Consider the following 15272-nt stretch of genomic DNA (forward strand, 5'->3'; position numbering starts at 1 on the left):
AAACGGTGGTTAAGTTCAAAATAGAAAGCAAGTCTATCGTTTTATTCAACAAGCGAACTAAATATCTTTCACCTCAATACAAAGTTCCTTTTTACAACTACATATTGAGTGCATAATATCCAAGTTGATTCATTCAAGAGAGACGTTAAGAGTGTTATTAAATTTTGACTTGTCACACTCCCAGTTTAAGCTAAACGAGCTTGATACAACCGGCCCCAGGTAGTCAAACAGTGGATTACTCCTAGGTTTTTGACTTGGAAACTATAAGATTCTCGTTATTACAGGTGATAACAGTGATGGTGCCCGTTTAGATCTTGATGACATTGAGAGAGGCCAAGGGTAAGTTTAGGCCTAGAAACTACATTGGATTAATATTACCGTGAACGTTATGCGACCTCGGCTTATATATCCTCTATTTATCTGGCAAAATAATTTGCTTTGGTGATTTTTGTTTCTTCAAATGCAAGTCGGAACCATTTTCTTCTTATCATACCTCGATTAAAACTGTTCATGCATTTGTTGTTAACCAGCAATATGGTGTGAGAAAACGTAACTTTTAAAATTTATATCCGTAACTATATTTCGAACAAATCTGTTTATTATGTTGACATACCTGAAATTCGACATCTTCATTGTCAGCGTGATGTATGGTAGAGGTATTGCAACAGTCTGCTAGTATTGAGTTAAAGATTCAAAATATCAATCTTACATTTGCTGACGGTATTTTATCAATTTTTCACGCAGTCATGCCGCTCGTAGAACATCAGATCCAAGAGAACAATTTGTGGTATACGAAAACGTGAGTAGCTACATGAATACTTAGGAGAAAGCGCATGTATACAACTATCTTTAGTCTAGTGAAGACAAGCAAATATGGTTTGGACAATTTGATACCGAGAATACAGCTATTATAACAATCCGGTAAAAATCGCAGCAACTATAGCAATATAATCCGATTTAAAGTAATGTTAGTATAACTAACAAGCAAATACCATTTGTTGCGCGACAAAAGTGTTTATTAACAATTTAATACATATTTACATGAAAATAATAATTATTAATTCGGTCAGCATTTTGCTTTTTCTTTGGTTTTACTATCCACCGTATATGAGCTGATATACGGTGGTATAGCTCGACCGATCAAATTGCGGAATAGCTCATATACAGTGAGTAGCTATACTATAACAATTTATACATATACAACAATGATCATGACAAGCGCAAGTTTGGCACAACATCAGGCAAGTATTTTACAAACGTTTAACGATATTTTTTTCTAGAATCTTTATTCTTTCTTCACCGTTGCTTTACAGCGTCGCGTGTTTTTTCTTAGCTATTAGTGATCGAGTTTGAGATGCACAAAATCTACGAAGACTCTTTTTCATAAACAAAGTCAGAGCCGTATGTAAAAAAATTAATACTGGTTTCCTAACACACGTTTTTCATGTCACGTCCGCGTCGTCGTAGATTTGGTGCATCTTAAACTCGCTATTTAATTGATGTGGACTGGCCATGACACCGCGGTGAAAGCTAGAACGGCATGCGCAATTGTTAGAGTTTATGAACGCCATTTGACGTCAGTGTGTGAAAGGATCTATTATTGTTCTTTTGTTCGATTAATGTTGACTACTTGATGCGGTAGCTTCCAGCCAGAAATGTCCTCTTCAAAATTAAATGCTAGGAGAAGGACTGGGTAACTCCATTCCAGTATTGGAATAGCACATTTAGCTACATATACCGCACTGAACCAGTGAAATCTTGTGTTGTTGATATTATTATAGAGCTTTAGGTTGATTACGAGTGAGTAATGCCCCTTGGGATAGGATAGATCGCGGGATAAAGTTTTGGATTATCTGAAAACATGATGGAGAATCCCGTATGTTGTTGCGGGTGAATCTTGTCGTTCCACTCAACTCGTAGTCAACTCTAAAGATCTCTATTTTCACAGGAGTGTGAGGTCCGCTTTGAACGAGTCCGCTTCCAACGACGCAGTGTGCCAATATTAAGCGTCGACGAATCGACAAGAACCAACCGGAAGCTACTACTGTCCGACGAGGTACCGACGTTGCCCAAGACCACCAAGCAACCCCAGAAACCTAAATAGTTCCGGCTAGATTTCCAACAAACCGACCTGTACCATCCAACGGAAACTCACAATCAATTGCCACAAGTCCAGTTAATCAAATTGTTACAAAGAACGGTGGTTTGGATTTTGGTGAACCACCAAAACTCTGTAACCTAACATCGGTTGACAACACCGTCACCCCCAGTAAACAAGAAGATCTTGGAAGCCTTTTCCAACGATCCTGTTGAAGCAACTGGTGAAACCAATCCACTTGCCAAGTATTTTTCAACGCGAGGAAATACATCATCTACCTCAAAGGAAGCGGCTACTCCAACACCGTCACCATCAGTAAACAAGAAGATCTTGGAAGCCTTTTTCCAACGATCCTGTTGAAGAAACTGGTGAAACCAATCCACTTGCCAAGTATTTTTCAACGCGAGGAAATACATCATCTACCTCAAAGGAAGCGGCTACTCCAACACCGTCACCATCAGTAAACAAGAAGATCTTCGAAGCCTTTTCCAACGATCCTGTAGAAGCAACTGGTGAAACCAATCCACTTGCCAAGTATTTTTCAACGCGAGGAAATACATCATCTACCTTAAAGGAAGCGGCTACTCCAACACCGTCACCATCAGTAAACAAGAAGATCTTGGAAGCCTTTTCCAACGATCCTGTTGAAGAAACTGGTGAAACCATCCACTTGCCAAGTATTTTTCAACGCGAGGAAATACATCATCTACCTCAAAGGAAGCGGCTACTCCAACACCGTCACCATCAGTAAACAAGAAGATCTTGGAAGCCTTTTCCAACGATCCTGTTGAAGCAACTGGTGTAACCAATCCACTTGCCAAGTATTTTTCGACACCAGCTCCGGAAGTTAAAACAACTGTTAAGGTTGAGAAGTTTGTTGAAGTTAAAGCACCAACTTCAACCCTTCCACCAGACGAATACGTCGTTGAACAAGTTGTTGAAAACTTAGTTCAAGCAGTCGTTGAAGTTGGACCAACATCACCGACTTCGACACCTTCACCAGACGAAAACATCTTGAGGTCCGTTGCAAAAGATTTAGTTCAAGCAGCTATTGAGACCAGCAAAGAAGAGTTAATATCCGAGCAAATATCGCGTTTTGATTCATCTGCCTCTCAAGTTAAGAAGTTTGTAGAAGTTCAGGCGTTATTATTAAAAACGTCGACTTCGACCGTCCACCAGACGAATACACCTTGAGGGCCGTTGCTAAAGACCTAGTTCAAGCAATATTAAAGCAAGTCAGGTGGATTTATTCTCCGAAGTAACATTGTTAGACAGCTCCTCCTCAGATCAGCCTTGTAAGAATAAGATGTCAAACAATCAACACTCGTCGGCACACGAGTTCTTTGACAGCTTTGGTTCATCCGATTCCGGCACTGCACCTTTCATCGTGTTGACCACAGTTTCTTTACGCCTAACAAGAATCAAACATCGTTCCGGCCTTGCCACCAACATCGAATGCAGCCGAGCAACGTTTCGTATCGCCAGCGACAAACGCTCAAAATTTTGAGCCAGCAAATCTGAGCGCGTATGCACATCCACGTCAAAATGTAGGAGACCACGCCATGTCGATGCAAGAACCATCATATGGGGCACAGGAGCGATATTCAACAGCTCAACTCTTTAGTGAAGCTGGTGCTTCAACTACTAAAGAAACACCTCATGCCAAACAGCTCTCGGATGCTGAGAACCATGCAACATTGACTCCACCATCTTACGGGTCAAATTTGCCAGAACAGCCTTCTGCCCATACTGGAAACGACCTGTTTAACGTGGCAAAATCATCTACTCCTGGTGGTGGAACGTCACAGTTGTTTTCCGGGCAGCACCAGAATGATCCTTTCAAAGGTTTTAGTTCTAGTCAGGAGGAGAGCCGAAGATTTCCTTCTTTTGTAGCAGGAGATGGAGTGCCTGGTTTTTCGATCAATACCGATGCACAACATTCTTTCAGCATACAGAAGCATCAGAGAAAGAACCTAAAGTAGGGAAATGGCCTTTCGACCACAGTGAATCGGCAGCATCTCAAGTTGAACCACCTTCCAGTCGAGACCAAAACACCTACCATGCATCTTCAGCTCAAAACTTGCACGCACCGCCATCGAGTTCAACTTTTCCTGATTTCGACCAGAAAAATTATTCACTTGGGGACACAGCCACAGTATCTTCTGATTCAGCTATGGCATTCAGTGGTATTTCTAGACCCAATACCGTATTGGGTAACCAGAGTAAGACTTCTGGCGAAACATTACCAGGCCAAGACGTTGAAACTTACGATCCAATTGGAAAACAACCAGTTGAACTTGCCAGCAATTTATACCACTGAACGCAACGCTTTTCCAGCTGTTCAATCTACAACTTCTGGCCTATATCCACCAGCAATGGTGAATGATGCTATTGACCAAGCCGCTGGTCCATCGTCGCAGAGTGTAACGCCGGCTTTCTACCCACCAGGTTTAACAACCAGCAAACCAGTAGGTCAAAGCGGCTCCTTGTACCCACCGGGAATGGATCTTGGGGAATCAAGCAAATTTCCACCGTCCAATATCAAGCGTGATGTAAACTCGGCACATTTGCCTCCGCCATCTTTAGAGATGATGAACACCACCAACAACAATGTTGGTGAACGTTTTTCTCCTGGGCACAACCTTTTCCCAGCCACTAAACCTGCCGCTCCAAGTCAAGGGTTCTTTATGGAAGACGGCCAAAAGTTCTTGGCACAGAATCAAATTCATCTATTTTCACCAGCTGGTGCTTGGACGTCAACAGAGGACCTAGCTGAGAACCAATCTGCGGCACAGAATTCCATTCCAACATCTTCATCGTATGCACCAATGGCAGGCTATCCTGGAGAAACCCAGTCGGCACAAAGGAAACTTGCTTCATCCCTCACGTCTGACAATGCCGTTAATTCTGAAGCGTCTCAGCCTGGATTTTCTATAAACAACGAGGAAAATAATCAGGCTTTACGTTCAGACGTTGTACAACCTGATACACCGCAGTTGGGACCAAGCAGCATGGTACCTTTTACTAGTAAAGAACAACTGCCCAGTAACCATCAAACAGCATGGCAACCGGCTACTCAGCCATTTGATTCGCAGGCATCAAGCGACGATGTCAAGGCTGAACCAACTCAGTGGGACGCTATTGATCCTCACGGTACTCCACGGAATACCCAACAAGCATCAACATTGCAACAAACAAGTGGACCAGTAAATGTGGGTGAAAAGTCCAGCGGGATTTTTTATACTCACCAATCGTCAAACGATCAGTCAGCACAATTTGGTAACCATGGTGCTGGCACTATCGGTTCAGCTAATCTTGAATCAAGTTTAGCCAATTTGGACACCATGACCGCTCGTGACGATGAATCTCGTGATGGTAATTCACTATAAGGTCACCAGGAAGTTCCAGCATTTGGTCACGAGCGAGTGAATTCACTCAATACAAGTGATCCCAAACTTGATACACCTCCGGCTAACGCAAGCACCATCATCTCCAATGATGACCTAACATTGGGCAACCAGCAAGCACTGTCCAGTCAACATTTGGGTGCTTCGGTTACCATGTTTCCTGTTGGAATGACACCACAGAACACCAATAAAGCATCTATTGCTTCGACCGAGACCAGAGGGAGTCAACTGGATACCGTCGACCCGAACCAGCATCCGTCGGCCTTTATGCCAGTGAAGCCAAATTCTCCAAACTCCCAAGACTACGAAGAAAGAGTTCGGCACTTAGAATCTCCGCTTCGTTCGCCAGTACAGCGCGAGAAAAAGGAAGCATTAATTCAAAGTGCTAAAATTCATACTTCTCTCTGGGACAATGATCCTCAATTGGCCATACCTGGTCTTATTGTCCAAACAGGGAATCGTGGAAATCAGTTTGTTCCAGTTTCCAGCCATGACGAATTTAATCGCCATGAATTCGACAACAGTTCTCAAAGAGCTATGAATGTGCATGGCCAACCGCCAAGTTCCAGTGGTATTTCGATCGACCATAATGCCAAAATATTGCAGCAACCACATTCTATTGTCGCGCCATCAGATATGGATATTTCTGGCTTCACACAGAATCGTAATCGATTCAGAAGTACTCCATCAAAGTTGCCAAATCCACCTGTGGCCTCCAGCGCCGCTCAGCAAACCCTGTTAGCGGCTGCTTTGCAGAGAAGTGATTGTGACTCGACATCCATCTTAGTCGCCAAAGTTCACTTGGTGTTTCAAGTTCAAATCAAGAACTCGCCAGTGCAAACCCTGTTCATGATGTGATCGAAAAGCCATCTAGTCTTAACCGAGGAAATATCCAACGGTGAGTATGGCTCTCTACCAAGAATAGCGATTTTTCACACCTCGATCGAAACCCGTTTTCAAATCCGCCACAAACTAAGCAACTATTGTCTCACGATGGTCCAAAATCTCACACTACTAACCATAACCTAAAAATAACAATAATCTGAGATATCAGTAATCGTTCAGTAATTTTTTAGTTAAAGTAAAGAATATAGGAAGATTAATAAAATTCTAGGATGTATAGAGAGCGACAGAAGTGTCAGCAGGGTAGACGCAGGTTCTTACAAGACATTGTGCACGGATTTCATAATTTTTAAATTGCTCAGCTATTTGTTGTCTTACAATAATTATTTGTTTCTTCGGTATTAATTATTCATTCTTCGTAACCTGCGTTTATTAACCGTCATTTGAGACGTTGGAGTCAACGTGGACGACTCTTGGCTTAGAGAAAGCATATTAAAATTAAGCGTTAATTAAGAGCTTAAAATTAAGAGTCTAGTTGTAGAATTAACGTATTACATTGTACAAATTTGCATTTTAAACTATCTAAAATTAAATATAATACCGATATTAACTGGTACATAACGTAATAGTGTGACCTATTAATAAACGGCGTCAACGGATCAAAACCTATTCAGTAAAAAGTTTTCATGGTGTTTCTGGGGGCGAATTATTTATTTTGGTTTCAATTAACGGACCAGACTGTTGATACTTTTAATTTTTTAGGCCAAATGTCATCCAAGCGCCTGTAGTAAACAACATTCCTTCCTCAAACCAGATTCCTGACCAGCACTTGCAACAGACTGCCCCTGCTTCTGGGACCATGACCGGTCTCCCCCAGAACTCCTTCACACATCCTGACGCCAGCCGCTCTGCAGTGCGTACCGGGTTGCCTCAGAGTGAGCATGCTCGGATGCGTGAAGGTAGTGTGGGGGAATGGTCCCTGAGTATGGTGGCGCTGATGGTCATGTTGACCATCCTGTTGCTACCAGTGATGGTTATGGTTCTGGCCAGATGAAGGTATGGTTTCCTCGAGTGAACAGGAACAGCATCAGTTGTTATACCAACAGCAACAATTGCAGTACAAGCAACAACAGTACGAACAAATGCTGTTTCAAGATGAGTTCAGCTCGCAAAATCAGCAGCTGCGAGGAGGACACATGAATGTACAGCGACAAAGGTCTGAACCGAATCAGTTTTCTCGACAACATCATTTGCAACAGCAACAACAGTTGCAACAGCAACAACAGTTGCAACAGCAACAACAGTTGCAACAGCAACAACACTTGCAGCAGCAACAACAGTTGCAACAGCAGGCACAGGAGTACCAGCAGAATATTCAACATCAAAAAGTGGAAAGGTAAATGAGATATTTTAAAGTACTCTACAATAGACTGTATAAAGTTCTTAAAACCACCTTAGGCACCGAAAGCAGTAGTTAAGTATTACAATATTGTATACGTAGAAGCCAATGTTTCTAGCACTTAGACTACATGACTACTATGGCGAAGTGGCAAGCACATTCACGAGATCATGAAATTACTGGCTAAATTTGTTAAAACACAAAATTGAAGTAATTTTTCGCACATTATCCTCTCGTGTTCAACTAAAAAAATCCATCATTTGTAGGCAAATTAGCGGGCAATACCCACAGTAAGTTAGCAGCAATGTTATTCTACAGTATTCAACCAACGATACTGATCAATGGCAGCAGCATGGCAACACTGATACACAGTATGAAGATTTTGATTCAGAGGAGGAAAGCAATCGATATTATGATGAGAGCAGAAAGTGGTTTTGGTCTTTCAAAAGAGAACGGTGGATCCGTGCAGAGAAGTAAGTGCTGTTTTATGCGGAAGTGGTTTGAATTCAGACAACAGTATTTCTCATACAAACTATTTGTTTCAAGCAGCAGGCGAGAAAGCCAGTATGATGATCAACGATATGACAGATCTGACTCGAGAAGAAGTCGCAATCGTGAGCGAAGAAGAGAGAGCCAGGGTAGAAGACGAACAGACTACAATGACCGAGCATTTTATGATAAATATTATCGTGATTCTTATGATCGGGATTACCATCGTTGGGAGTCTGACTCTAGTGGGTCCAGTGGTGATAGTCAGCGGCGTGGTTCTCGTTCAGGACGATCATCTCGGGCCGAGTCTCCACGTTCAGTTTCAACACGGTCGAGCTCGCGGGCTCGACGAAGTAACTACCGCCACTCGAAACGAACGGTCTACGACTATGAAGATTCGTAAGTTCTTAACTTTCACTGCATTCGAGAACGATTTGATGCAAATTACAAGGCTACATTCCAAAGTGGACATAGATAATGTCCTTACTGACCCAAAGCTTTTCATGGCTCATAGTTCTACATTTGTTTCTGATTGAAAGAAAAGTAATAATACTTGCAACGTATTGCAATGAATGACAAAGTTGTTTACAATACTTTTCGTGCAGTCGTCGAGCTTTTTAAGTCAACCTTCTCAATATTTTCCATTCAGTAATCGCAGAGGCGAGGACTATTATGGTCGAAGTCACCAATCATCTCGTAGCTCAAGACGATTGAGCTCAGGAAGTTACAGCTCATCCACGTCAAACTCTCTGGGAGAAAGCATCAAGCGGGATGACCAGAACAAGCAACAACAGAGTAGTGCAATCACCGCTGAAGATACGGTTAAACGGAGTAAGATTTAAGTAGAGTAGTAAACAGCGGTGGATGAAGCCTGGCGAGATATCAAAAATCCGAAGACCAAAGTTTCAAAATCATCAGAAAACTTGTAGTACCATTTATTACTGCACTGCATGGAATCGCTCGTTCGATAACTGTCACGAGGTCTAACAGGTCCTGTGGTTGTTTATCCTTAGCTAAAATCGTAAATATATTTTCCACTGTTGTAGTAATTACTCCTGAACGACTAACCCCGAAGCAGCATACAAAACATCATATTGTTGGAGCGTTTTCAACCGCCTCTCGATTGAGTGTTGCTCCAGCCAGACAGGTCCTTGATGCTGAGACTGCTGAAGTGTACTTGACTGATGTCAAGGTAATCATATAGCTACGTCATATTAACTATTTCTTTACGTATAACTACAACGGGGACGACACTTTAATACTGTTCTAGGCTTCTCGCGGAAGACAAATTCCAGTTAGATGTATTGGTGTAGGTCTGAATGTGAGAGATAGTCATAGTCGTTTGTATAATAACAGCGGAGACAGAAATTCTGTGATATTGAACTGATGCTAGCTTAGTCTAAGCCTTATTTGTATAGATTTCTAGTAACAGTATTACACTCAAGACCAATACTAGCGTATTATTTGACTTCCAGGGAGATCAGATAGATCAGAAACAGCAAGCGTTAGCTCTAATCAATCAGGTTGGTTATCCCTTGTCAATTGACAGGTTGCGACATACCTATAATATTCTACAGTATAAATTGACGCATATGATCTTGTTTTATTCAGAGCGAAGGAAGATTCAACGAGGGGATGCGCAATTTCCCTGGACCACTTTGCAGGTAAAATGCCAAAATAATGGCTGGTTTAAGACCATTTCATTTCTGGAGCCAGGATATGATTGATCGGCACTAAGACTGTATTATCACTCAGCATTTGAAAAGCATACAAATTTTAACGAGAAAAATTTTGAAAAACTTATAGTCAATGTTTTATTCTACTGTATTTTTCACAGGGGCAAAACCCATAAACGGGATGTTGTAAAGTATGCCAAAGAGATGGCCATGATGGCTTTCAACAACCAAAGCGATTCTTTTGAAAAACGCGAGGCTGGCTACATTCTTTGGCAAGTGTTGGCTGTTATGGTCCAACATAATGGGGTAAGAACTACATTCAGTCTTTCTGCATGGATAAAAAATATAAAGATTGTGTGATTAGCTTGCTTTTAAACAGTCTGAAAGCACTGGATCAAAATAGTTTCCCGAGTAATCTACATTTTAATATGCAGAGTTTTTAACTCTTTCTGTTGGCTTTTTCTTCATTGGTTGAACTACGATCTTTATTCCAGGTGTACTTCAACACCGATATTGCCGAGGTTCTAACCTCGGACCTACCCGAAGATTCTTATACAAGACGGGAACAAAGTTTTTCCAGCTCTCAAAGGGTATCCTTTGCAGCTGATGGGCAATGTCATTCCAAACACGATCAAGTCGCGACATATCGAGAGCTTCTCTTGGCTGGCAAAACACAGGTACGCTGTTTACTAATCTTGCCATCGCTCTTCTGTTGCCTGACGAAAGCCCGCTCTCCTCCTTGCGAATTCGTTCGCACGAAGTGGTAAAAAGAAGAGAAGGATTAATCTTTACCATTACGTGCGCTTGTATTGAAAGAAGCATGTGTAGAAAAATACCTTTGAACATTGTTAACCTGTTAGACGTAAGAGCTATTCCATGCAGAAGATCTAGAAAGCAATTCATTCTATCTACAGTTTCTTTACGGTTTTTTTAGAACGACACTGCACGTGCAAATAGTTTGGCCGTTATACGAGCTTAGGGTTATTCATGAATTCCGGCTATATATTTATACTCGCGGCGAAGTGGAGAATAATACAACTGTTTTATCATTTTATTCATTTCCATCCATAGGAAGCTCTGGAACACGCAGTAAACTCCAAGATCTGGGGCCACGCCTTGATGTTAGCATACCACACTGACCAGAATGTATTTTCGAATATCATGGAAAGGTAACGACATTTATTCTTTGCTTGCTATATTTGAATTATTCTACTTGTTGTTTACACGTTAGCAACTTTTTTACACGTTTCTCTCAATTGTGTTCTTGCTTGATCTCTCGTAACTGCTTGCAAATGTCTATTTTTCCATATTGTACATGTGTCAGTATATTTTCCAATGCTTTTTCGCATTGTTTATTGTAGATTCAACAGTCAACTTAATGAGGACGATTCCTTGTTATGTTTGTATCAGCATCTCGGGTCTAAGCGACCTTCAATTTTAGATGTGAGTTTTAAGAATTCTCTTTTCTGGATTAACCCCTGCGAGGTCGTGGACCAATGTGGTTCACAAACCCGGTTCATTTCACGTGGAATATATAAAGCTATAGGTTTTTATACCCCATCTTTTTTTTGTCAAAATTTAGAAAAAGACAAGGCGATGGAGAAAACATTTGGCAATCATGATTTCAAATCCATCCAAGTCAACCGCTAAAGATAGCGAAAATATTCATGCACTTGGCGCGAGCTTAGGTAAGTTCAGTTTGGATAAGCCAGGGATGGTAATTTGTCCAAGCTACGTTGTGGTATGCGTGATCAAGTTGATGCATTTTCACATACGATGATAACTGCTTAAACAAGTCACGAGGACACTGGCAACGTTTCCTTCAAGAGATTCTTGTTTCGATTGACATTTTAGGTGAATGCACGCATGCAAGACCTACTGCTTGTGTTTGTTGCTATCATGCAAAATGTTACTTTCTCTTTTCCAGAGTCTCGTGGCCTGATTGAAGCAGCTCATCTTTGCTACATATTAGCAGGAGAAGGAATTAGTAAACAGAGTGGCACAGTGTTACTAGGTTATTCTTCGAAGTAAGTTGAAGAGTCGCATTGTCTGTCTGTTTAATGAACATAAAGGTTCATGGTTCATCTTCTCCCAAACTTAAACTCTTGTTTTCTGTAGTGAAATCCGACCAGAATTCGTGGATTTCCTGGCTCTTCAACGCACAGAGGTAGATGGCAGAAATGCTTACAAATCCTTTATTGAAGCCGCTATACATCTGCCATGCAGCATGCTCCAGAATTCTCTCTTATGTTTTTTTCACTTTTATACAAACCCTTATTCCGCCATTGCCTTTTTATTGCTTTACTTTCACTCTGCTTGCCAGTCGACCTAAACATTCATCCGTTTTTGCCTGCTACATGCTTGTGTTATAAAATTGTTTAAAATCAGTCAAAAGCCGGTATTGTGTTTGTATGCTTGTTAACCAACAACATGTTCCTGTAGATATATGAATACGCTATGAGCCTCAAAGATGAAAATTTTATAATAAAAGATTTCCAGGTTAGAAATTACTTCATTGTAGATTTCTCTAATGTGTGTTGAACTTTCAAAAGCAAACAAGTGCCGCATAAGTTGTTCAATTCAGCGTCTCACTTTACTTCGTATTTCAATACTTGCTTACGTTTCCGCAAATTGCGGGGATATCTATTCTATAGAATAAGATTTTTTGAGATCAGAAGATAATTCTATACTTGGTTGGTCCTGGAGTTGAACCTTCGCTGCACATTCTTTAACGTTATGTTTTTTTTCAGCCATGGAAAGAATTGTACGTCCATTCATTGGCCGATGCCGGATTCCATAATAAAGTTAGTAATTGTTATATCTTCGTTTGACTTATGGTGTTACTCCACAAACTTCACAATCTTTTATTTAACACGCGTGGATTGTCTTATTTAGGCATTTCGTTATTGCGAGAAATTGGTAGATGATGTCTTGAAGCATTCAACATCCTTTACTAAAGATATGATAACGCGACTTCATGCGGTATGTCATCATTTCTCGCCTTACCTTTCGTTCCCGTTCTCAAGTAAAACTACGCATATTTATTTAAAATAGACGTTTTAGACCTGTTCTAGCCTTCGCTCAAATCAAGAAATCAAAAGCGAATAATAAATTTTTAAATAGCTTATTGTTTTCAGATACAACCTGATATACACATGGTTAAATCGTTTGATGCTCAAATTTTCTTTCCTTATACAGTTATCCATGAGACTTTACAGACGAGAATTTATTGCGCCGTTATTAGATATGAACGGACGCCTGCAACAATTGTTAGATCTACTCAAGGTACGAAGTATATTTTTATTTTACATGATTTTTATGTCGATCCTAAAATCTGCAAGTGAAACTTTGCGATCAAGAATTAGACAGCGTCGTTTCTGTGAGGACACGCCAACTGATGCTGTCCTGGAAGCATGCTTGCAGTTTTCCATGCGAAACGTTTCTAAGGCGTGTTAAAAATTGTCTTTTTAGGAAAACAACGAAACCTTAGGGCACTCGTTCTTGTCTACCAGCAGCTGGCAAACATTGGCGCAACAACTACCTCAGCAATCGCAACTTCCACAGGAAATGCCGTATGAACACACGCAAAACATTGATAATAAAGAAGTTCAAAATTCCACTACAATGGTACCTACAATGTTTGTTCCTCAAACAAATAGTGACAAAGTCCAGGAACAAGTTTTATATCGCGAGGACAACAAAGCTTCTCAGAGTTTTGCTCAATTCGAGCCCACCGCTGCACCAAGTGGCAACATGTCCTATACCGGGGAATTTCAAGCTCAAGAACCAGTACCATCGCAAGGGAATTACCCCTGCGGGGTTGCTCCCACCGACCAAACTCTTCCACCGGAGAATTACCCCTATGAAAATGTCGCACAAGCAGTTCCGAGCAGCATAGAGCACGATGAAACAGGATTACCAAGTTCTGGCACAAACTTCTACGAAGGGGACTCTTTTGAGCATTTGTTACGGAAGCAGCCGAGTAATGCTAGTGTTAACGCAGTCGAAACAAGTGGAATTTCAGCGCCTGCGACTTCAGATAATAGTTTTGATTACTACGCTCAATCTAACTTCAGGGTAAGTGTAATATACGTTTATTAAGAATTGACCCTTCGGTACCTAGATCGCCCAGAAATCCTGGTAACCTTTTTTAGAATAGATTAAACTCAGTATTATTGAGAGATGTTTGCACCAACTTTGGATGAATAGGGCCTTTACTCGAACAATTTAGACTCGAGTAGGCATAGGATATTAATTATTTAACGAGAGTACGTTACTAATATTTAGTTTCTGTAAAATCGTTTTTAGGAATCAAATATTGCGAATGGCGCAAAGAAAGAAGAAACTCAAGCCCAGACCAAGGAAGAGAAGAAGACCAAAAAAGACGATAACAAGAAGTCAGAGAAACAGAGTGGCGTAAGTTTTCTATAGTTTCAAATTGCAGATTCCGAATCAACCCGGAATTGAGAAACATGCAGTAGTCGTATTGAGCTAGTTGTTGACCGTATGAGCGAAACATGTGCTGTGTTTTCCGAGGTCTTGTTTTATAGTTTGTGTGCGTAGGTATATGGTAGAAAACAGATGTTTCAACAAGTTTAATTGTTAGTTTATATTGTGTGTAAGGGGGCGGTTGTTTTAAACAATCCTTAAACAAACGAAATTTTGACTTCATTTTATTTAGGGGTTATTTACGTCATTCGGCGGTTTCTTGAAATCTTTCATTCCCAAACGCAAGAACGAGATTATCTTATTCGGGGCAGATTATACCCAAGAGCAAAATGAAAAAGCAAAAAAAAAGAAAACGCAGTAAAATGAAAAACAGTATAAATACAGTATTAAATTTATGTAAATTTATGAGAAATTGATGAGCAATGAGTGATTGTTCATTTGAGTGACAGTGCTATTTATCAGTATAATCATATATGTGTAATAATGTGTGTCCTCAAGGCACGCCATAAAATATGGAATAAACTACACTCTTCTACAAGCATTATTTTATCGTGTGATTGTTTAAGCATTTTTCTGTCGACGCCAACCGTAGTGGCGTGACTGGCGTCACGAAAGTCTCCCCCTCCCCCTTCAAATCGCTCACTCCCCAGAAAAATCCTATTTTGGCATCTGAACCGGTATGGAGAAGAGCGAAAGGCACTTAATTGGTCCCAATTTGACCTTCTATGTTTTGCTGTGTATCTATCGTCGTAATTGAAGTCATGAAGAACGTCATGTGTTTGTTCTTCAGTCATTTAGCATTCCCTTTTGCTTTCACCCGTTCCAAACTGTCGGGTTATGGCCTAAAGCGGCAGTAACGTCATAGACTATGTAAAGTGTAAACGGTCCAAGTTTTCCACCGTTTAAGCTAA

The 15272-nt window shown here is 40.8% G+C and overlaps 1 protein-coding gene and 1 long non-coding RNA gene across 2 annotated transcripts; both read left to right on the plus strand.

Annotated features, from left to right (window-relative positions):
- The first annotated feature begins 236 nt into the window (after positions 1–236).
- On the plus strand, positions 237–2029 carry LOC114542570. The gene is made up of 3 exons (XR_003689686.1): positions 237–339; positions 745–799; positions 1949–2029. It is a non-coding gene; the product is annotated as an uncharacterized LOC114542570 (long non-coding RNA).
- Positions 2030–8055: 6026 nt separating this feature from the next.
- Positions 8056–14764, plus strand: LOC114541672 (protein transport protein Sec16A-like). The gene is made up of 19 exons (XM_028561475.1): positions 8056–8220; positions 8294–8635; positions 8886–9067; positions 9283–9428; positions 9848–9900; positions 10074–10218; positions 10407–10589; positions 10984–11081; positions 11274–11355; positions 11495–11600; positions 11840–11939; positions 12031–12079; positions 12355–12411; positions 12663–12716; positions 12808–12894; positions 13111–13197; positions 13384–13989; positions 14221–14328; positions 14594–14764. Exons 5-19 carry the CDS (start codon positions 9872–9874, stop codon positions 14720–14722), a joined length of 1920 nt encoding a protein of 639 aa, XP_028417276.1. The 5' UTR covers positions 8056–8220; positions 8294–8635; positions 8886–9067; positions 9283–9428; positions 9848–9871; the 3' UTR covers positions 14723–14764.
- Positions 14765–15272: the final 508 nt, after the last annotated feature.

This window comes from Dendronephthya gigantea, unplaced genomic scaffold (assembly GCF_004324835.1).
Source record: "Dendronephthya gigantea isolate DGI-Jeju-01 unplaced genomic scaffold, DenGig_1.0 000003F, whole genome shotgun sequence".
NCBI lineage: Eukaryota > Metazoa > Cnidaria > Anthozoa > Malacalcyonacea > Nephtheidae > Dendronephthya > Dendronephthya gigantea.

What these genes read in the sequence shown, in the direction of transcription:
- LOC114541672 (XM_028561475.1), top strand. Translation starts at nt 9,872, where the DNA reads ATGCGCAATTTCCCTGGACCACTTTGCAG. An exon ending in TTATGGTCCAACATAATGGG is followed by an intron (nt 10,219 to 10,406) that starts GTAAGAACTACA and finishes TCTTTATTCCAG; the next exon opens with GTGTACTTCAACACCGATAT. An exon ending in TGGCTCTTCAACGCACAGAG is followed by an intron (nt 12,080 to 12,354) that starts GTAGATGGCAGA and finishes ATGTTCCTGTAG; the next exon opens with ATATATGAATACGCTATGAG.